Source organism: Xenopus laevis, chromosome 5L, assembly GCF_017654675.1.
Source record: "Xenopus laevis strain J_2021 chromosome 5L, Xenopus_laevis_v10.1, whole genome shotgun sequence".
Lineage (NCBI taxonomy): Eukaryota > Metazoa > Chordata > Amphibia > Anura > Pipidae > Xenopus > Xenopus laevis.
In genome coordinates this window covers 115,841,845-115,866,001 of record NC_054379.1, presented here as the reverse complement: position 1 = coordinate 115,866,001, position 24,157 = coordinate 115,841,845, and the positions used below count along the sequence as shown (strand labels likewise).

Here is a 24,157-nt window from a genome sequence, read left to right as displayed (position 1 = left end):
GCAAATGACTATTTCATCCACAGCAAGTTCACAAAAATGAAAAAAATGAAATAAAATGGAAAAAAAAAATAATAATAAAACTATCAAGTCTATTTATCACTAAACTATTGTGGCGTTCAAAGCTACAGTTCCTTTTCTTTAAATAAAAAAAGGCAATTTTTTTTCGTTTGTTTGTTGGTTTTTTGTTTTTTTTTGTTTTTTGTTTTTTACATACAAACCATACATGATCGGCTGCTATAGTGTGTACATTCAGTTATGTACAAAAAATAATAATAATAAAAAAAAAAAAGTACAGACTCAGCAGACTTTGAGCACAAAGCAGAAATCCTTTAACCGTATTGCTGCTGGAAAAGGTCCCCCTAATTGTAGACTGACTTTTCTTGCAGCAAAAGGGTTAAACAACTTAACCAAACCACAAACAAAGACTGGCTCCTAGATTCTTGGTCACCATGATCCTGTGTGCAAGCCCCCCCCCCCTTTTTTTTTTTTTAAATAGTCATCAATGCTCTTTTCCCCTTGAAACCGTTATGACTTCACTTGATTTTTACTAGTTGAAAAGAAAGCCTTTTTGTGTAATAATAATCAGTGAATAGAAAAAACTTCACCTGCAAATACAAGGTAGAAATGTTATTTCACAGCTATAGGCTGCAGCATTGATCTCTCCAGATCTTGGTGGAGAATGTACAAGACCGTTAATCTTCCTCCCAGTTAATTCCAGATTCTGAGGAAACTGTCCCAAGACCCTGTAGCTACAGCCATGCCATCGTCGGTTACACCTAAACAGCTGACGCGGTTATCGTGGCCGGCGAGGACTCCTGTGGGCACAAAGAGCGAGGGTTACTTCTCTCCAATCACATCATTCTGCTTAATATCTAATATATTATGCCAGGCATGAAGCCACCAGTGATGTCACACAGACGTGTTTTCAAAATTATAAAAAGGGAACATTCATCATAAAAATAAAAAAAAAATAAAAAAAATCTACTTTTAAAAGGAATGTCTTAGCAGCTCTTCATGTGGGCCTATCCTTTAGGGTCAGGGCACACTGGCAGATTCGGGGAGATTAGTCGCCCGGCAACAAATCTGGGCGACTAATTTGCCCGAATCTGCCTCCACTGCCGGCTAAACTGTAAATTGCCGATGGGATGGCACTCTGAGCAATTCGTTTTCCGAAGTCGTCTGAAGTTTCCTCGTCGTTTTCCTTAGTCGCCCCGAAGAAGAGGAGATTTGTCGCCGGGCGACTAATCTCCCAAAGCTGCCAGTGTGACCTGACCCTAAAGGGGAACTATTGCAAAAATGAAAATTTAATATAAGCTTCAGCATACTGAAATAAGAAACTTTAGAATCACAATTAATTAAAAATTTGGTACCGTTTCTGAAATAATCAAGTTTATCTTTACTATCCCTCTCTCAGCATCTGTTTCTCTTCATTCTGTCTTCATGCAGCAGTTGGGTGTCAGATATTCATTGACAGTTAGATCCAATATATCTTATTGGGGGGCTTCCTTTCCTAGCAGATGTATTAGAGCTCACTCAAATAATTGATTCCAGTACAAACAAAATAACTGCCTTTTGCACAAATTCTGCACGTAGAGAGACAGGATTTCTTGTAATTTTAATAGTGAGCTCTAATACATCTTCTAGGCAAAAGGACCCCTCCCCCCCATAAGATATATTGGATCTAACTGACCCAACTCCTGTATGAAGACAGAATGAAGAGAAACAGATGCTGAGAGATGGTTAGTAAAGATAAAACTTATTTCAGTATGATGAAGCTTCATTTTCGCGATAGTTCCCCTTTAATGTTCTGCCTTCTGATCATCCTCTGCTCACTGGAATTTCAAATGAAGTCTAGTATCTAGGCTTAGCAGCACTGCCCACCAATAAGCACACTGATTATTACATTATTACAGGTGTGGGGTCCTATTATCCAGAATACTTAGGACCTGGGGTTTTCCGGATAACGGATCTTTCCATAATGCTTCATACCTCTACTAGAAAATCATGGAAACATAAAACATAGGCTGGTTTTGCTTCCAATAAGGATTAATTATATCTTAGTTTGGATCAAGAACAAGCTACTGTTTTATTATTCAAACAAAATATTGCTTCTCAGGGATAACAGCAAGTCAAAAATGGGCCAGAGTTAACAGGATATTATCCCAGTTCCTAGGGCACAAACCTAAATATAACAAAAAATATCCCTTAGCTCAAAATTCGTAAAAATCCTGTTTTTATTCAAAAATACATATTTTATACTTTATGGTTGTCATGAGGTCAGTATGTTGAATTTTCTTTTAATATATATTTTTTGATAAAAAAAGATTTTTGAGCAAAAGGGATATTTTGTTATATAATTACAGAGAAAAAGGAAATGGGACACGGCCATTCCGCAATTCGGAGCTTTCTGGATATCAGTTTCCGTATAACGGACCCTATACCTGTACTTATTTTTAGGGATGCACCAAATCTACTATTTTGGATTCGGCCACACCCCTGAATCCTTCGCGAAAGTCTCGGCCAAATATCGAACCTAATCATACGCAAATTAGGAATGGGAAAAACATTTTTTACTTCCTTGTTTTGTGACAAAAAGTCACGCGATTTCCCTTCCCATCCTTAATTTCAATATGCAAATTAGGGTTCGGATTCAGTTCTGCCAAGCAGAAGGATTCGGATCCGAATCCTCCTGAAAAAGGCCGAATCCCGAACCGAATCCTGGATTCGCTGCATCCCTACTTATTTTTCACTGCAGACCGTCTCTTACTTGACTTCTAGCAGCCTTTAAAAGCTAAAAATATACCTTTCTAAATATGGTGACTAATGCTCACAAATGCATGAAAACATAAGGATAGATAAACTAGGCATGGAATAAATTATATCCGCATATCTTATCAATAATCAATACATTGAAGAGTAAAATTCATTGACATCTATCTCTCTCTAATAAGCTAAGGATCCTTTTTGCTGCCTGTGAACATTTTATGGAGATGGTTCAGGGAACTCACCTGCTCTTTCACCCTTCAAGGTGTCCCACACGTTACAGTTGAAGTCATCATATCCAGCTAGTAATAGACGCCCACTTTTGGAGAATGCTACTGAAGTGATACCGCAAATGATATTGTCGTGAGAATACATCATCAGTTCCTGATCCGCGCGCAGGTCAAACAGTCTACAGGTAGCATCATCAGAGCCAGTTGCAAACGCATGTCCATTGGGAAAAAACTGGAAAAAAAAAAGTATAAATGAAATGAGACTGGCATCTAAATGCTGAGCATCCGTCTCTTATACCTGCTTTCATCCTAACAGTTACTGACCACAGGAGGCTCCCTTTCTTTTGTGTTTCTGACCTCCATTGTTCTATCACCCAACATGTGCCATTAAACATGCCTGGCCCCATCTGCAGTTCATATGAGACATGTCTTTTGAAGTCGCATAGCTTGCGTGGAAAAAAAGGGCCCTGTTTTTCCGAACTTTAATATGCAAACTGGGTTCTGGATTCAGAATTCACGTTATAAGAAAATCATTAAAATTGATACCCATCAAGCCCAGACTGGCAATATGTGGGTTCTGGCAAATGCCAAAGGGCTACTATAAATGGCCATAGACAGTCACTATTTATTGGGCTGTTTGGGGCTCTTTTGGCCTCTGTTTGGGCCTCTGTGTACCTAAAATTCCAGGGACTAATTTCATTCTCAGTCCAGAACGGATACCAATAAATATTATTTCTAGATGTTTACGTATGTATGTATGAAATCCGTTATATCCATGTAGATTATGTTGGATAATGTGCCACTAGATGGCGCATTTATTGAAACCAAGTATTGGAAACCTAGAACTAATCCATATTGCAATACAGTTATGCAAGTTCAGTAGAGGGAAATTCCTCATTTTGGAGAAAAGGAGGGGGCAGCAAAAGCATTGACAACATCACAGATTTTGTTTGCAGAATATCGGCATCCCCCGACTCAAACAGAACATTCTTAAATATGGAACATCACTGTTAAACCAGAAACTGCCCGACTGGTGTTACAAATAATGGAAACATAAGTGATATGATACACTGGACACTTTACAGTGCGTTGCATTTACGTTTATTCAGAACTTCTGCTTTCAAATAAATGGGAGCCCCAGGAGGAGTGTGGCACATTTCAGTTGGCTGCACTGAGCAGGGCTGAAAAAACACCCTGATTACATTCAGCCACTAATAGGAAGCATGTTTTATACAGTGGCCAGAAATCACTGGTATGTCATTTCAAATAAATAATCTTTTTTTTTTCTGGCCTTACAGGATTTCATCCAGCTAGGCTGATGAGCAAAGAAGATGCATATTAAAGGGTAATAATCGTGTACTATACACATTTTAAGATAAATTAAACGTGCTTTTAAAAAAAACAAAAAAAAAACAAAACAGTGTTTCAGGTTGATTCATTTGTTCCAGTTCCTGTTGCCTCCTTTTTCCAGACTGTGGAGGGGAACTGGTGGCACTCCGCACTATTGCACAGAAACCAATCAGCTGGCAGGCTGACCTGATAGGGAACTGAAGCCTGTCTTTGTGATTGCAGGGCTGTGATTGGCTATTCCACTCCTACTGTGCTTCTGGTAGAGACTGCTAGAACGCCCCTTCATTTAAAAAACACAGACAGGGACAGTAGCAGATCAACAGAGAGCTCCAATAAAGGGGCAATTTTTATATATAATGATCTTTTTTTTTTTTTTTTTTTAGCCCAAAGTTAAAGCTGATATATATATTATTCATTATTGCCCACAAGACTGATGGGGGTTCACTTATGCTATTAGGAGCCAATATGCAAATACTCAGCAAGTCTGTATCCACCCCATGCTGTAATACTTACGCATACTGCGTTAATATCAGACACATGACCAGTAAATGACTGCCTGCACATCCCATCTCGGATGTCCCACAGCTTAGATGAAGCATCGCAAGCACCGGAAACAAAAGTTCTCATGTCGGGGCTCAGAGACAGACTCATGACGTCTCCAGTGTGTCCTGTGAAAGTCGTTGTCTGTTGGCCAGTTTCAATGTCCCAAAGAGCACTAGTGTGAGGGTGGAAAGGTGAATCAGTGCATAGCAAAACTAGAAAACATATGGACAACCCCCTTTCCAAACAGATACACTCTTTGGTGTTTGTATATCTATGAAACCAAACAAGTTTCCTATATCAGAATAACAAGCTCAGTTGGATAGATAAAAGCCTGCACCCTCTAAGCACAGAGTCAGCAAGTCGCTAAATTAAAAAGAACCATTCTGTACAGGATATATATCCCAGGAATAGAATCTTACTTACCAGGTCGTGTCTCCTGAGCTTGTGACAATTTCATTATCATCAATGAAGCGGCAGCATGACAAGTAACCTATGAAATAAAAAATAAAAAAATCAAACGGTTGCCTAACCAACATTCTCATACATTAGGTTAGGTTACTTGTGTATTGCATATATTTTGGCCAGTGAAAATGGAAAATCATGAACGTAGACAGTAAAAAACATATAAATAGCGGAGGATAGGGCAAGAGGTTACACAAACCACGTGTTATAAGTGTGGGCCTGAAACCCGTCAGGTAGAAATGTGACTGTTGATAGTAAATTAAATATGGGAACTTGTTATTAGCCTCTTTTATATCTCAGTCTAACTAATTTAGGAACCACACAAAACTCCTTTACAGACACCGACCTGGCCCTCAACAAATAATAACAGTGTCAGACCCAGTCCCAGCCACACCTTGATGCTCGAAGTGGCATCATTCAGAGGCAAATCAACCAGATTGTTTACTCAAAAGTGGTTGTGGATGGTCTACACTTACTGCTTCTGCCTGCCATTGCATGTAGCAGCTATAGGCCAAGAAGATGAGAGGCAAGGATATCTGATAAAGCACCGATATGGGCAGTATACACACTGTAGTATTGGATCCTATTACTCAAAAGGGACACTAATATATCAGAGGGTATGACAGATCTAAATACTGAAAAGTGCTTACAAAGCCAGGATTGGTTACATTGGAGAAGAGGCCCTTTAAAAACATAGAAACCCCGCCCAACAACAAAACTGATTACAAAAAGCACATTATTTCCTTTTCAATTCAATGCATGCACATTACATTTGTTAAGATTACTGGAACTTCAATCTAAACATGCCAAAGTTATCTATAATGCAAAAAAAATGGCTGTAACATGGAAAATGAGATTTGGAATTTCTTAAAGCTCTGTTCCTTGCCAAAAAAGGTGAATTAACATCTAAAAACAATGCAATTTGGTTGATTGGGGGAGGAGTGTGTCCTAACACAAGTTTGTAAATATTAGGGGTTTCATGTCCTTTATGGTTGGATAATATACGGTCATATGAAAAAGTTTGGGAGCCCCTCTCAGGCTGCATAATAATTTACTCAACTTTCAACAAAAAAGATATGTCTTTCATTTCCCAGGAACATCGGAGTACTAGGGTGTTTTCTGAACAAATATTTTTAGTGAAGCAGAATTCAGTTGTATGAAATAAATCAAATGTGGAAAACTGGCTGTGCAAAAATGTGGGTACCCTTGTAATTTTGCTAATTTAAATGCTCAATACTGATTACTGGCAACACCAAATTGATTGAATTAGCTTGTTAAAGGGATACTGTCATTGGAAAAAAAAATTTTCCAAAATGAATCAGCAAAATTCTGCACTGAAATCCATTTCTCAAAAGAGCAAACAGATTGTTTTTATATTCAATTTTGAAATCTGACATGGAGCTAGACATTTTGTCAATTTCCCAGCTGCCTCCAGTCATGTGACTTGTGCTCTGATAAACTTCAATCACTCTTTACTGCTCTACTGCAAGTTGGAGTGATATCCCCCCCTCCCTATTCCCCCCAGCAGCCAAACAAAAGAACAATGGGAAGGTAACCAGATAACAGCTCCCTAACACAAGATAACAGCTGCCTGGTAGATCCAAGAATAACACTCAATAGCAAAAACCCATGTCCCACTGAGACACATTCAGTTACATTGAGAAGGAAAAACAGCAGCCTACCAGAAAGCATTTCTCTCCTAAAGTGCAGGCACAAGTCACATGACCAGGGGCAGCTGGGAAATTGACAAAATGTCTAGCCCCATGTCAGATTTCAAAATTGAAAATGAAAAAAAATATGTTTGCTCTTTTGAGAAATGGATTCAGTGCAGAATTCTGCTGGAGCAGCACTATTAACTGATTCATTTTGAAAAAAAAATTTTTTTCCCATGACAGTATCCCTTTAGGGCTAGTCCACACGGGGAGATAGCGACGCGTTTGCGGTCGCGGCGACAAAGCGCCGCGACAGTCGCCGCGACCGGCGCAGGCGACAGTTTTGTATGGGCGCCTATGTAAAAACGCCTGTGCTAACCACACGAGGCGATGCGCTTTTCAACAGTCGCCTGAAAAAGCCTGGCGAGGCATTTTCAGGCGACTGTTGAAAAGCGCATCGCCTCGTGTGGTTAGCACAGGCGTTTTTACATAGGCGCCCATACAAAACTGTCGCCTGCGCCGGTCGCGGCGACTGTCGCGGCGCTTTGTCGCCGCGACCGCAAACGCGTCGCTATCTCCCCGTGTGGAATAGCCCTTAAGCCTTGAACTTTATAGGCAGGTGTGTCCAATTATGAGAAAAAGGTATTTAAGGTGGCCAATTACAAGTTGTGCTTCTGTCCTCTGAAGAGTGACAGCATGGGATCCTCAAAACAACTCTCAAAAGATCTGAAAACAAAGATTATTCAGTATCATGGTTTAAGGGAAGGCTACAAATAGCTATCTCAGAGGTTTAAACTGTCCAGAATGTAATCAGGAAGTGGAAGCCACAGGCACAGTTGCTGTAAAACCCAGGTCTGGCAAGCCAAGAAAAATACAGGAGCGGCATATGCAGAGGATTGTGAGAATGGTTACAGACAACCCAAAGATCACCTCCAAAGACCTGCAAGAACATCTTGCTGCAGGTGGAGTATCTGTACATCATTCTACAACTCAACGCAATTTGCACAAAGAACATCTGTATGGCAGGGTGATAAGAAGAAAGAAGCCCTTTCTGCATTCACGTCACAGAGTCACTTGTTGTATGCAAAAGCTCATTTAGACAAGCTAAAGTCATTTGGGAACAAAGTGCTTTGGACTGATGAGACAAAAATTTGAGTTATTTGGTCATAACACACCTGCTACCTACTGTCAAATTTGGTGGAGGTTCCATCATGCTGTGGGGCTGTGTGGCTAGTTCAGGGACTGGGGCCTTATTCAAGTTGAATTCAACCCAATATTAACAAATTCTTCAGGATAATGTTCAAGCATCAGTCACAAAGTTGAAGTTACGCAGGGGTTGGATATTCCAACAAGACAATGACCCTAAACACACTTTGAAATCTACAAAGGCATTTATGCAGAGGGAGAAGTACAATATTCTGGAATCGCCGTCACAGTCCCCCGACTTGAATATCATGGAAAAGCTATGGGATGATTTGAAGCAGAGTGTCCATGCTCGGCAGCCATCAAATTTAACCGAGTTGGAGAGATTTTGTATGGACGAATGGGCAAAAATACCACCATCCAGAATCCAGACACTCATCAAAGGCTATAGGAGGCGTCTAGAGGCCGTTACATTTGTAAAAGGAGGCTCAACTATGTATTGATGTAATATTTTTGCCCACATTTCTGCACCTGTCTAATTTTGTTATGATGCATATTGCATATTTTCTGTTAATGCAATAAACGTTATGTCACTGCTGAAATACTACGGTTTCCATAAGTCATGTTATATGTTAAAAGGAAGTTGCTACTTTGAAAGCTCAGCCAATGACAAACAAAACTCCAAAGAATTAAGAATTTTTCATATGACTGTATAGGTAGAGAATATACAAGGCTACCGATTACTAGGCTTGGTACAATGTTAATCCGGTGATTGTTTTTTTTATTTTAAATATATGTATATCATAACTGAGAGGCATGCTGCCCTTAGTGTTCACAGGACATTGCTGTGTCTGCAATACAAATAGTTGGTTTTCCATCTAGAATCTCTCACCTGTGTGGCCTGGTAACTCCCTGCTCACTCGCACATTGCCTTCTCTCGTTTTTAGGTTGTAGATGGAGCAGATGTTGTCTAATCCGCCACAAGCAACATAATTTCCAGATGGAGCATATGCACAAGTCATCACCCAGGAGGATCGCAGAGGAATAGCGTGCATCTTCAGAGACACAACTCAAGGTCAGAAAAATAAGCAATAGCAGTACTGCACCCACTATACACTAGTTTTATAGTTCATAGTTACATACAGTCTCGTGGCAAATACACCACTTTTACTCATATTTATACACAAGACTTATTGCCCTGACTGTCTAAAGGGGCAGTATACCCTGACTTTTATTATAAAATAAATAGAACATATGCTGTCAATGTATTCTGCATATTCTTAAATATAATGAAATGTTTTTTTTATAAAGCAAAACTAATGATTGTTTTGTTTTGGCTTGGCTTTTTCTGCCTAGTCCTCCTGTGATCAGGTGTGCCTTCAAATATACTGTGACCCTATTGTGTGTTCGTTTCAGAAGCACTGCTACAGTTAACATAAATAAGCTGCTGTCTAGACATGTGGTCAGCCACTGAAGCTGAAATCAGGCCATTTTTACATTTAGTAAATAACAGAAACACTGTGTTGAATATAAAGGTTGCAATTCTTACACAAGAAAATAAATAGGGATCAAATACCATTCATGGATTACTATAGAGCTATAGAATAAATACTTCAAATACAATACAAACTTATGTCTTCAAGGAAAAAAAATAATTCTTGGATAATGAGGCACAAACCTTACAGGAATTGTTCAGTATAAAAACTGGGTAAATAGAAAGGCTGTGCAAAATAAAAAAATAATTCTAATATAATTAGTCAAAAATGTAATGAATAAAGGCTGGAGTGACTGGATGTCTAACATAGTAGCTAGAACACTACTTCCTGCTTTTCAGCGCTCTTGCTTTCCACTGAATGGTTACCCTGGTGACCAAGCAGTAACCAATCAGAGACTTGAGGGGGGCCACATGGGTCATATCTGTTGCTTTTGAATCTGAGCTGAATGCTGAGGATCAATTGCAAACTCACTGAACAGCTATGTCCAATTTGGCCCCCCTTCAAGTCGCTGACTAACAGAGTTAGAGAGCTGAAAAGCAGGAAGTTAGATTCTGGCTATTATGACATTTATGACTAACTATATTAAAAACCTTTTTTTATTTTGCACAGCCTATCTATTTATCCTGTTTTTTCTTTTGCACTGAACTGTGTGAAAGAAAATTATACTTTATGGCATTACTCTGCCCTTCAAACAGAGAATAAGGAGGTCTGTGCAAACAAATCATCCCTTCTCCTTACTGTACAATGGTATTCTGATTAACACACACAATTGCTCACAAGAACTAGGAAATTCCGTTTGTTTTATCTCTACAGGTAAACAAAGTACTGCACATAGGCAGACGTAGTGCCTTTTATTACATAGGCAAGAGTTTCATCAACTTTAACTGTCTGTGCACTTTCTGGATTTAGTTAACCCTTAGGATGCTGATTCTAAGTTGAGCCAGGAGCTTGGTATTAGAGGTATTGAGAAGCAGATATCTCAGAAACTGCTAAAAATTATAAATGCATCTAAACTGCTAGATTGCTCAAAAAAGAAACACAATTTTAAGTTTACTCATTTTCTGGGTCAGATCACCATTAAAACAGTTAGATTATGTCATGACAAAGTCTGAAAGTTATGTACATTTAACAGTTTAGAAGGTTGGCAACCTAGCTTACACAGCTTAATTGAGACAGAAGAAGATGATTAAAAAATTTATCATGAAAAATAGGAGATTTCTTGCATGTCTTCATCTTGCAGATTAACATCTCACAGGATATTGTTGTACCAAGAAACACTATACAAGCATGCGATCCTTCCTAAATACATAGCTGAGCAGTATAATATGTACACTGATTTTTTGAACATTAAATTTTTGTTTGGTTTTTAAAATACACTACATATAATATTATGGTTCTCTCTGTATAGACTCTATAGTATTCTTCATGTTTGTTTGGCTTTGGTGTGCAGGCTAGTTGATATTGTCAGTCAGTTCCAAGGATGTACTTGGTGCAACAACAACAAAAAATGAGCACAAGATGGAGAGAGCATTCAACCTAATTAGATTGTAATAAAAAGTACATATGTGCTATTTGCTCAGGTCACTGTGCAAAGTGACAGGAGCATGCTGAACAGCAAAGGGCAAAAATGATTATTTGACACAATCAGGTTTAAGAAAAACAAAACGATTAGTGAAAAGCAGATGCGACTTTACCTTGTTTGTTGTGTAACTGTCCCAAATAATTAATTTTCCATCTTGAGATGCACTGACTAATAGCCTAAAATCAGAAGACATTATATTAAGTGTATAAACTGAATATTTCAAATTCTAGCATGATCCCAATATACTAATTTCTTAATGAAATAAAAATGATATTATTTGCCAGAACCCTACAAAAACAGTTATACCTTGTTCACAGGTTTATTACCGTAATGAAATAATGTACAAAAATAAAAATATGTGCAGATATGCCTTGATACTGTGCTCTTACCTTGAGTCTGATCCCCAGTGCATGGCATAGATTTTTGCTAAGTGGCCCCTCAGTGTGCGACGCGTTCGCATTTGAATTCGGCCTACAGAGTCCAAACTTGCTGTGATCTGGCAAAGATAAATGTGACTGGGTTTAGAGGCAATTGTGTAGGGGTGGAGGGTAGGACAGCACAGTCTGCACCAGACAACTTTATTACCTGGACGAGCGTTGTGTCACTGCAAGCTTTCCGGGCATCCTAACCAAAATAAAAATTGAAGATGTTTTTATCTCCCCGCCACAGATCAAACAGTTTTCACAAAAAATGCACATTGCCTCCTGGTTATTAGAAATATCATCTCAGCATTATTGGGGCCTGGATTTTACAGATAATGGAGAATATTTAATTGATTTTATTTAGTTCACTTTCGCAATAGATCCCCATTAAAAAAAAGGAAAGCTGCAGAAACCTGTAGTTCTAAGTGTAAGCTTGGAAGTGATTTGTTTTCAAACACAAATGTTGCCAATGGCTCGTTTAAGCTAATGGCATTTTTGCTGCAATTAGTCCATGTGCTCTCAAGAATTTCAGAGGGCAGCACTTCCCTTTTAGGCCGAGCAATGAACAGTGAAAGCCCCCCTCCCTGAAACTATAGCGAGCACAGAGAGTGCAAGAATGCGCTCAGCATAGAAATAAAAAGAAAAAAATCTGCCATTAGATCAAAAGTACAACTTTAATTCTGTCTTTTGCTATGGAAATGTATGGCTGGCTGCATTGGGTTTTTCCAGTGGATGTATAGTTGCTAATCAAATTTAAACTAAGAGCCTACAGAAGTCCTATCTAATAAGAAGAAAACATAATCAGATCTTACTCGTATTTGATTCCTCAGTTGCTCCGCTTCTTGCCGTAACTGTTCCAGTTCACTCATCCTGGAAACCTGGAACGAACTTGCACCGTGGCCACAAAACAAAGGAGAACAGATCTAAAGGGCAATATAAAAATCATTATTTATTAAGCAACACATCCTCTGCATCAATTTCTATTTCATGAATTGCTAAGCTAATCATTTCTAATGGCTTAAGGCTTGGCACCAAAGGCTGTATGTAAGTAATCGGCACTGGGGTGTTAGTGTAAGAAGCAAAACATAATTTAAAATAAAAGTTATGAGAGCAGGAATATGATAAGATATGTAATTTAAATTACTTAAATACCTAGCATTCCAGTAAACTTTAGGCTAGTGACACACGCTAAGATTAGGGAGATTTAGTCGCCCAGCAACAAATCACCTTTTCTTCGGGCGACTGATCTCCCCGAAAAGCCTTCACACCGGCTACAATCTAAATCGCCGGCAGGATGGTACTAGGAGCGATTTTTTTTCCGAAGTTTTCTTGTGAGGCAACTTCTGATGACTTTGGAAAACAAAGTGCTCCGAGTGCCATCTTGCCGGCAAGATTCTAGCCAGCTGGAAGGCTTTTTGGGGAGATTAGTTGCCCGAAGAGGCGATTTGTCGCTGCGCGATAATCTCACCGAATCTTAGCGTGTCACTAGCCTTATGTTTCGGATATACAGATACTGACATAAATGCCCATAACATTAAATTCCAGTGGTCCCAGTGATCTTCCAGGCTGGTCAACAGAAAAGCTGCTGACAGCTAAATAATTCATAAACTGAAGTCTACATCGTACCACACATTAACTTAAACGTGAAGCTGCAAGTCGCAATTTTGCCTTTGCTTTGTCTCTATGTCACGTGTAACATCTCTCTGGTTAGTAAGCTTGGCCACCAACAATGATGGTAAAGCCCATATTTTTTCTCAAATAACTAAAATCTTATGGAATATCTGGTTTTATGATGGTCACCTGCAATCAAGGTAAAGAAAATATGACAGTTGCAATTTTCGTCCTATCTAAAAATCACATGGCTTGGGATGTTACAAACAGATCCTGTCTGTGCTTGACAATACATCCTGTTCGGTCCAATCGGTCAGAGCTATAAAACATTGTTGTTAATTACTGTATTTCACAGGCTATTTTTTCTATGCTTTTTCAGACATCAAACATGGGGTGTTCGTGTGCTTCCTAAGCCCAATAATGTAATTTACTGCGCGCAAAATGGGTTCTCTAGACCACGGAACTCCCGGACTGACATATGCTCTTCCAAACTAATGATTGATACAATTTGGAAATGTCAGAGGGAAATCGCCAAGAAAATGAATACTCCAAGTGTATAAAAAATGTAACAGAATATTTATGAGACAGATCTCTTAACCATCCACTACAAAAAATTATCCACTACAAAAAATTATCCATACAACCTGCTTATTTAGTGAGCCTATTCAGGCCGGATTCAATGCTAGGACAAGGCGATTTATCATGAGTCTAATCAATATCTGAACAAACCCCAATACTCAGACACCAATAATATCCTACAAAGTTTACAAGTTTTGGTACATGTATGGTGGCAAACTGATCCCAACCATATTCATGTACTCTGGATATCAATGGGTTTGGGAACTGGGCAATTCCTTGCAAAAATAAATGAAACAACAGAATGGCGGCCATGCTGAGTGTGTGCTCCCTTGTAAGTGATCTATGCGATTGCCCCACACAAATAGTGTACCGTATAAGCCGACCCGAGTATAAGCCGAGGTACCTAATTTTACCTACGAAAACTGGGAAAACTTATCGACTCGAGTATAAGCCTAGACACAACTACAGCCCTGTCTCCCAGCAGCGCACATTCCGCCAAAGCGACCCCCCCCCCCAGCGATCAACCGGACTTCTTTGCAAAGTTGATGGTGACAGAGAATTGCCAAACGGATTATTGTGTGCATTGTCCCACTGTCCCACTACCCACTATTTCTGGTATACTGTCTGAAACCAACTGAACTGAAAAAAGTGTTTGAAGGAGAACAACCCCTTAAAGATATTGACTTATAAGGAATAGAACGTTTCAGGCCAACAGGCTGATGACTTCTTTAAAGTGGTTGGTCACCTTTGCGTTAACTTTGATATTCGGGCACCATTTGCAATTTGTTTTAATTTTTTATTATTTGTGGTTTTCGACTTATTTCGATTTTTATTCAGCAGCTCTCCAGTTTGCAATTTCAGCAATCTGGTTGCTAGGGTCCAAATTACCCAAGCAACCATGCATTCTTTTTTTTTTTTTTTTTTTTGGAATTTGTTGTTAGATGGGGTCAATGACCCCCATTTGAAAGCTGAAAAACTCTGATAAAAAGGCAAGTAATTAAACTATAAAAAAATAAAAAAAATAATGAAGACCAATTGAAAAGTTGCTTAGAATTGGCCATTCTATAACATACTCAAAGTTATAGAATATCAGATGGCACACACAGAAGCATTTGTGTTAAATGGTTGAAGTTTAACCATTAAGCACGAATGCTTCTGTGTGTGCCATCTGATTTTCTATAAGTGTATGGATTACGGATATCAAGGGTTGCAGCAAGGTTCCCAGATAGAGCACCAACCATAAACGTGAGCAGATTCTGCAATACTACATTCATCATACTCAAAGTTAACATAAATGATGAACTACCCCTTTAAGATGCACCTATGCTCCCATGCAGGGGCACATTTACTCTTTAGGGCTAGTCCACACGGGGAGATAGCGACGCGTTTGCGGTCGCGGCGACAAAGCGCCGCGACCGGCGCAGGCGACAGTTTTGTATGGGCGCCTATGTAAAAACGCCTGTGCTAACCACACGAGGCGATGCGCTTTTCAACAGTCGCCTGAAAATGCCTCGCCAGGCTTTTTCAGGCGACTGTTGAAAAGCGCATCGCCTCGTGTGGTTAGCACAGGCGTTTTTACATAGGCGCCCATACAAAACTGTCGCCTGCGCCGGTCGCGGCGACTGTCGCGGCGCTTTGTCGCAAACGCGTCGCTATCTCCCCGTGTGGAATAGCCCTTAAAACAAAGGTTGACATTGAAAATATTAAATGATGCTTTGCATGTATTGCTAATTCTAACTGAGAAGGAAGAGGCAACAGTTGAAGTAGCAGATCTAAAAGTAGTTTGCCATATGGAGAAGCAGTGGGAAAAAAAAAAAGATTGGAGCATAATAAAACAAAGACCATGTCCATTTTTCAGCAGAATAATTTGCTTAAAGGAGAAGGAAAGGCTAAAATTAAATAAGCTTTATCAGAAAGGTCTATATAAATATACCAGTAAACCCTCAAAGTAATGTAGAAACAGAACAAAGGTTGCGGAGCATGTCGGTAGCTGAATCTTAAAATCTTCGTTTATTAGAAATCATTAAAAACATCGATGACAGTGACATGTACCCCTACGCTTGACGCATTTCATGGCGTCTCGCCACTTCCTCAGAACCCTCAAAGTAATGCTGCTCTGAGTCCTCTGTCAAAAGAAACACGGCATTTCTTTCCTTCTATTGCATATACACGGTCTTCTGTATCAGACTTCCTGTTTTCAACATAAAACTCCAGGGCAGGACTTGAGCATGCTCAGATTGCTCCTTTCCCCCTCCCTCCTCCCATCCCTGCTGTAAACTGAGCTCAGAGCTGTAAGTGAGCAGGGAGAGACTCAGACAGGAAGTGATGTCACACCAAGCTTAGATGGCAGCTTCTATCCTAATCAAACAGAGACAGTGTCTAGAGCTGTTTACTCAGGTATGGTAAAGAATTCTGCAGAATAAAATAGTGTTCTAGTTTGCACTATTGTGGCTAACCTGTTGGCAATAAACCGTCTTGGAGCTTTCCTTCTGCTTTAAAAGATTTACAGTCCCCACAAGTGTCCCTTGACATGATTGTAAAATAACAGGGGGCTATGGGAGGTAAGGATATTGTGCTTCCCTCTGTGAGCCCAATATAATAGGGACAGCCCAAACATGTAGGGGGTGGGTATGTGAGCTAAGCAGAAGTAGTAGTTTTCAATAACACTAGTGTATCTGGGTGTATCCAGGAATGTCAGTGAATTAGGTTGTGAGAGTTTGCCCCTCCAAGTATTACGTCTTGTGGGAGAATTACAGCTACTACTATAATAGGTTCCCCCCACAGAAAATAAATGTCTTCGGGTCCCCACAAGAACAAAAAAAGATTTTGCTGTTAGGCGGCTAGAGTTATCAGCTACTAATCTACACTTTCCAAGAATATCTGTGCCAAATTGATGTATAATTAACCATGTAACAATGACAAGGCATCTGTAGCTGCTACTTTTTATGAATCACAATCACACACTTAAGACCTTTAGAAACTGAAGGCAAAACAGGAAAGGAACTTGGGTGCAACCTTGATCTGAGGTCACTTAGCTATTGTTTCACCCCTTGACAAGTCTGGAAGTGTATGAAACAGAGGTACCTCCATCAGACATCTCATACAAAAACAGGAAACAGTGTGCCGCGCCTCAGGAACATGCGAGCTAACACCTCCACTGCCACGGGGGAGACACAATATTGCACTTGGGTTTTGTGGAGCTTTTCTGGCAGTCAGTTGGTTAAGGACCATTCAGGCGACACCTGGTCAGCAGCTGCATGATGCGTTTATATCATATGTGGCCAGTAGCGTGTGACGAATACATATCTAAGGCATGACTTGGTCAGATGTAGAACATGCATTACTGGGAAGATTCCTGGTCAGCTACAAAAGTACGCTGGAAACTGTAACACAAACGCTTATTTAGAAAAGCTCTGTATCCCAGAAGCAAGGTCATTATCTGGCAGCAAGTACATAATCCCAGTAGAAGAAGACATACCTCCTAACTAGGGATGCACCGAATTCACGATTCGGTTCAGGAGTTGGCCAGGATTCGACCTTTTTCAGCCTTTTTCTGCCGGCTGAACCGAATCCGAATTTACATATGCAAATTAGGGGTGGGTTGGAACCTTTTATCACAAAACAAGGAAGTAAAAAATGTTTTCCCCTTCCCACCCCTAATTTGCACATGCAAATTAGGATTTGGATTGGTATTCAGCCGAATCTTTCATGAAGGATTCGGGGGTTCGGCCGAATCCAAAATAGTGGATTTGGTGCACCCCTACTCCTAACATTTGAAAAATGGAAAGAGGTACAAAAAGATTTGCAGTGGTGAAAAATGTTGACCACGCCCATTTTATGGCCACACCCCCTAAATATCACATCCATTTTACAAAATTTGGCAGGCTATGGAAAGTCTGAACACATTTCTGGGATTTTAGGGTCAGGTTTTATGTATTATTACAGTTTTACTAATGAAGGTGAATTGCAGCTGCCAGTCAGTTTCCCCAAGCGACTTGTAAATAGTTACAATTGTATCTTTGCTTATCTTTAATTGTTACACATGTATCTAAGTGCAGCTGCCGAGTATTATGGGCTCGCAGCCAAAAACCTCTGAATTAATTAAGTTTTAGAAACATTGTATCTTTTTCGGGCTGTTCAGTGCAGGTCAAAGAGAAAGTTGGAACATTTCAGTAACAACCCGGGACTGCGGGCTAAGCTGTCAAAATCGCGACTGTCCCGCGAAAAACGGGACAGCTGGGATGTATGGAGGAAGTTGCCGTGTCATTATTTAATAGAGCAGTCCAGTTTGCTGGATATTTTGTAAAGATTCAGCTATTCTTATAAATCTGGTGACAAAATCAACCGTTTATTTTGCTGCTGTCAGAGGTTTTGCTGAACCCCCAAATCGAACCCTGTCGTTATCTGCCCCACATTTTCCCTGCGTAAATCCCTGTCTTAAAGGAGACGTACAGGATAAGTAAATTCTTAAAATCTTGTAGGCACTAATGAATGATATTCTGTATGGTGCTGGTTTTAATCTGGGATAAAAATGTATATTATCTTCTTTTATTGGAGCTCCCTATAGATCTGCTGTTGTGGCTGTCCATGTTTCAAATGAGGGGTGGGCGTGTCCCCATGGTCCCTGAAAGAATGACAGTAGGAGGGGAATAGCCAATCACAGCCCTGCAGTCACACAAACAAACAGGCTTAAGTTCAGTATCAGGTCAGCCTAGATGCCGATTGGTTCCTGTCCTTTAGTGCAATTCACCCCCTTCCTGCACAGCCTGGGAAAGGAGGCAGCAGGAAATGGAACAGATGGGTGGAACTAGTAGGGTTTTGCAGACATGTTTAATAAATGACCTCTGAAACATTACATTTTTTGAGCACTTTTTAAAAAGTTAAAAAGTATAATTTACTGGCACATTCTTCTTTTCCACACAATATATCTCCTTTAAACCCATATGTACCAATACAGCAATAACAATACAATAACAAGTATGGGATCAGTTATCCAAAAACCTGTTATCCAGAAAGCTCCCACAGACTCCATTTTATCCAAATAATCCCATTTTTTAAAAATGATTTAGTTTTTCTCTGTAGTAATGAAACAGTGCCTTGTACTTGATCCAAACTAAGATATAATTAATCCTCACTGGAAACAAAACCAACCTATTGGCTTTTTACATGATTTTCTAGTAGACAAAGTATGAAGATCCAAATTATGGAAAGATCTGTTATCCAGAAAACATGAGGTCCTGAGTTTTCTGGATAACTGGTCCTGTACCATAATCCCATAAGGAACTAAAGCGGGGCCCTGCCCCATCATCAAAATCACTATGGACTTCCCTGGGGTGAAGGGGCCCAATGAGCATGACAATGGCACGTGGCAGAGTTTTCTGCTTGATAACAGGCAGGGGTCATGCATGTCACAGACATGGGTTGGTTCAGAACAATATTTGTGTTTTCTCCTCCACTAATAGGGCATAGCCCGATTAAGCTACATCTGTACACAGCACCACAGTAGAGAAGGGGCCAGGCAGCTTATATGTTCATAGTGGGAATTGAATGACTGCATGGGTTACATAAAGACAAGAAAAGCTCCCCTAGGGCCAATTACAATAGCAGCAATGGCCTGCTTTTAGACTGCTGCTTAGGAGTACCCAGATGCACAAAAATTACAAAAATTGCCCAAAGCCATTTGCTGTGTGCGTTTCTGTCAGGGACAGACAAAGGGAACAGAATCAAAAGCACCCAGCTTTCAAAATCCCATTGTGAGTGAAGATTTGGTAAAAGGCCCTGCCACTGCCTTCTGTATGTATTTCCTTACTGAAACCAAAGTAAAATACAATGGATTTCTACTTCTCCAACATGTACAGCTGTGTGTATCATGTACACTTCTGTCCTTAATCAGTGCATTCTCTATGGCACATTCCCTTTTACAGTGACTGCTATGCAAGAGAAAAAATAAGAATGGTTGAATGTTTGCATTTCTCATAATTTACCTTTTGCAAATAGCTGTGGCTGTAAACAACAACTGCCATTATTAAAAATCAACTACACCTTCAGTTTTGTATTTGCCAAATGGAAATATTAAGGGCTGAATTTCCTAAATTCTATGAAGGTGCTTTTTTACTGAGAACAATGGTTGCTGATGCAAGCCTGAAACACCAAGACAGTAGCACAGACTCTACCACAGCAGTGATTGTAACATATTATATTCATAGCAGCCATCTTAACAGAATAACAGGTATGGGAGTGGTTACCCAGAATGCTCAGGACCTGGGGTTTTCTGGATAAGGGGTCTTTTCTTTTCACAATTTGGATCTCAATACCTTAAGGCTAATATAAAAAATGATTAAATAAACCCAACATTAAACATAACACCTTAATGACATCTAGAAGCGAGGGGGGTGGGGTGCATCCTGGGAGTAAGGGGACAGGAAAAAAAAAGGTGTCATCCCTAGGAAATCAGGCCATGAGGAATAATACAACAGGGACTTTTTTTTATATAAAAGTGTGAATATACCTGTAATTCCTGCATTTTATATTTTACAATATACATCACTACGATTGACATAATTTTGTAACAGTAAACACTTATGGAAAAGTTATTGTATAACAGTACTTAATTATTAAAAAATGATCTGACAATAAAATTAAACATTCTTGATGGTGGATTCTGTTTGCTCCAGCCACAGACTATAGACACTGAATAGAGAAATACAGGCAAAGTTGATTATTATTATAAAAAGAACAGCTTGGAATATACTGCCCACAATATTTCACCTTCTCTGGCTCCTGCAACAATTAAGCCAAAGCTGCAGAATATAGACTACTATATACTACTGTGAGTAATTCTTATGAGAATCGAAAGCTGCAAAGTGCAAACAGGTATGGGATCAATTATTCAGAAAGCTCCAAACTATGGAAAGGCCATCTCCCACATATTCAATTTTATCTAGGGATGCACCGAATCAAATATTTTGGATTCGGCCGAACCCCTGAATCCTTTGTGAAAGATTTGGCCGAATACCGGACCGAATCTGAATTTGCATATGCAAATTAGGGTGGGAAGGGGTAAACTTTTTTTACTTCCTTGTTTTATGACAAAAGGTCTCGCGATTTCCCGCCCGACACTAATTTGCATATGCAAGATATAATTAATCCTTACTGCAGACAAAACAATCTTACTGGGTTATATTTAATGTTTACATGGTTTTCTAGTAGACTGAAGGCATGAGAATCCAAATAACAGAAGGATCTGTTATCTGGGAAAACCACAGGTCCTGAGGATCTGTTATCTGGGAAAACCACAGTTCCTGAGCATTTTGGATAACAGGTCCCATACCTGTCCTACTAGATACTAGACTACTGTCAATAATTTGTTGCAAGTAGTCAAAGCTGTAAAGTGTATAGTAATATACAGGTATAGGACCTGTTATCCAGAATGCTCAGGACCTGGGGTTTTGCAGATCTTTCCATAGTTTGGATCTTCATACCTTAAGTCTACTAAAAATCATGAAAACATTAAATAAACCCAATAGGCTGGTTTTGCTTCCAATAAGGATTAATTATATCTTATTTTGGATAAAATACAAGCTACTGTTTTATTATTAAAAGAAAAAAATAAATTATTTTTAAAAAATTGAATAATTTGGATAAAATGGAGTCTGAGAAACAGCCTTTCTGTAATTCGGAACTTTCTGGATAATGGGTTTCTGGATAACAAATCCCATACAATTTTGAGTAATGGTTGTGTGCCTGAGAAGCCAGTAATTGACAAGTGCTTGTCCCCAACAGTATCTGGGTCATCTTATTTGTATATTGTGTTTATTCATATGTGTAAGGACAATCATAATTGCGCTAACAGTGTAATTGCAGCCATGACTCCAATGGAACACCGTTACTACATTTGCTGGGAAATAAATTGGGATGCACCGAATCCAGGATTCGGTTCGGGTTTCGGCCAGGATTCGGACTTTTTCAGCCGAATCCTTCTGCCCGGCCGAACCGAATCCTAATTTGCATATGCTAATTAGGGGCAGGGAGGGAAATTTAGTGACTTTTTGTCAAAAAAAGGAAGTGAAAAATGTTTTCCCCTTAACACCCCTAATTTGCATATGCGGATTAGGATTCTGTTCGGTATTCGGCCGAATCTTCCGTGAAGGATTCGGCCGAATCAAAATAGTGGATTCGGCGCATCCCAAGAAATAAATAGTACAATGCTCGATTAACATTACCAATAATAGAGGAAACCCCCCCCCCCCCCTCTTGACACTACAGAAGAGAAATCACAATCTGCATGAAGACTTGGGGCATAACCTAGCTGTTTATTTATGTTAGAAATCAAATGCTAAAGATGAATTCAGACATGACCGTGTTACAATGACTTATTTGGCTACATAGTTGTCAGGCTGCTCCATTTTAGTTCCCCTTCTCCCGTGGATCTGATAAAAATGGTTTATACTGTGTAATTAACTTTAGGAGGAAGTGCTACATTTGTTACTTTCTAACAGGTGTCTGTGATTTTCCTCTGGAAAATAAAAGGGTACTATGTAATGCACTGCAACGAGCCTGGAGAATATGCATTCTTGCTATATGCAGCAGTTCTAACAGCTACACTGTCGTCCTGGAACAGTTACCCTTAACAACTAATTAGATATTTGGGTTTAAACAGGTGACTAGTTGACTAGTAAATGCTACCTTCTGATTGGTTGCTATGGGTTACTGTTCATGGGCAAAGTGTTTTTCATTACATAACCCCCTAAACTTTTTATAACAAAGCACTATTTATTCCTACTGCAGGGATTTATGTAATCTAGGCCATTCAACAAAATACATAAAACAGGTACAGGATGTATTATCCAAAATGGTTGAGACTGGGGGGGGGGGGAGTTCTGCATCTTTTTCCTTAATTCGATTAACCATAGCAAGTCTGCTAAAAAAAAAAAAAATTGAAATACTACTAAATAAAGCCAATAATATTGTTTCGCAACAAATAAGCATTCATACAGCTTATTTAGGATCAAATACAATGTACTGTTTGATTAATACAGAGAAAAAGGAAATCATTTTTAAAAATTAGAAATATTTGCTCAAAATTGACTAGGGATAATACCCTTCCTGTAATTCAGAGCTTTCTGGATAACAGATCCCATTTTTCATGTTTAACTAGGAATGGAATGGTTGCAACTCAATTTGAGATCAAACTGTAGAATGGAATAAAGCAACCCTGACAAGCTTTAAAGGAATAGTTCAGTGTAAAAATAAAAACTGGGTAAATAGATAGGCTGTGCAAAATAAAAAATGTTTCTAATATAGTTAGTTAGCCAAAAATGTAATGTATAAAGGCTGGAGTGATTGGATGTATAACATGTCAGTCAGAACACTACTTCCTGCTTTTCAGCTCTCTTGGTTTACACTGACTGGTAAACCTGGCTATTATTATTATTATTAACATGTATTTATATAGCGCCAACATATTGCGTAGCACTGTGCTACCAGACAATAACCAATCAGAGACTTGAGGGGGGGCCACATGGGTCATATCTGTTGCTTTTGAATCTGAGCTGAATGCCGAGGATCAATTGCAAACTCACTGAACAGAAATGTACCACGTGGCCCCCCTTCAAGTCGCTGACTAACTCAGAGTTATAGAGCTGAAAAGCAGGAAGTAGTGTTCTGACTATTATGTTAGACATCCAATCACTCCAGCCTTTATATATTACATTTTTGGCTAACTAACTATATTAGAAACATTTTTTATTTTGCACAGCCTATTTACACAGTTTTTATTTTCGCACTGAACTGTTCCTTTAACGGTTGGTCAGATATGGTGCATTTTGTTTCTTTTTTGACCCTTCAAAAAGAAACTAAAAAAAAACAAAAAGCATGCATATTGAAAATTCAGTACTGTTTCATGCAATGCTCAAATTACTCAGTCTACTCCTCTCATTGTACAGGAGTCTGATTTGGACATCACTGGTGTGTGCTTCCTTTGCCTAGCAATGTATTAGAGCTGTCTTTCAAAATAAAAAACTCAGATGCAAAGTCTGCATGTAGAAAGACAGATTGCTGAATGGGCAAGAGTAACTTCATTAATTAAGAAACAGTTATGAGTTGTTAACTGACTAATTAAGAGTGCACATTATGGATATTTAAAGGAAAGTTCAGTGTGAAAATAAAAACTGTGAAAATAGATAGGCTGTGCAAAATAAAAAATGTTTCTAATATAGTTAGTTAGCCAAAAATGTCATGTATAAAGGCTGGAGTGACTAGATGTGTTAAGCCATAGACCAACGATCCAATCGTACGAATCGTGGATTCGTATGATTTTCTGAAC

The 24,157-nt window shown here is 39.2% G+C and overlaps 1 protein-coding gene across 4 annotated transcripts in view; it reads right to left on the bottom strand.

Moving 5' to 3' along the window:
- Positions 1-477: 477 nt before the first annotated feature.
- gnb4.L (guanine nucleotide binding protein (G protein), beta polypeptide 4 L homeolog) overlaps positions 478-24,157 on the bottom strand; it is a 71,274-nt gene continuing 47,594 nt past the window's right edge. For 3 of the 4 annotated variants that reach the window (XM_018261912.2, XM_018261913.2, XM_018261914.2), the window contains exons 2-10: positions 12,456-12,566; positions 11,807-11,845; positions 11,611-11,717; positions 11,334-11,397; positions 9,036-9,198; positions 5,310-5,376; positions 4,857-5,058; positions 3,009-3,225; positions 566-815 (exon numbers count right to left, since the gene is read on the bottom strand). In XM_018261912.2, the coding sequence (XP_018117401.1) occupies positions 709-815; positions 3,009-3,225; positions 4,857-5,058; positions 5,310-5,376; positions 9,036-9,198; positions 11,334-11,397; positions 11,611-11,717; positions 11,807-11,845; positions 12,456-12,512 (1,023 nt within the window). In that variant the 5' untranslated portion in view covers positions 12,513-12,566 and the 3' untranslated portion in view covers positions 566-708. 4 annotated transcript variants of the gene reach the window in all.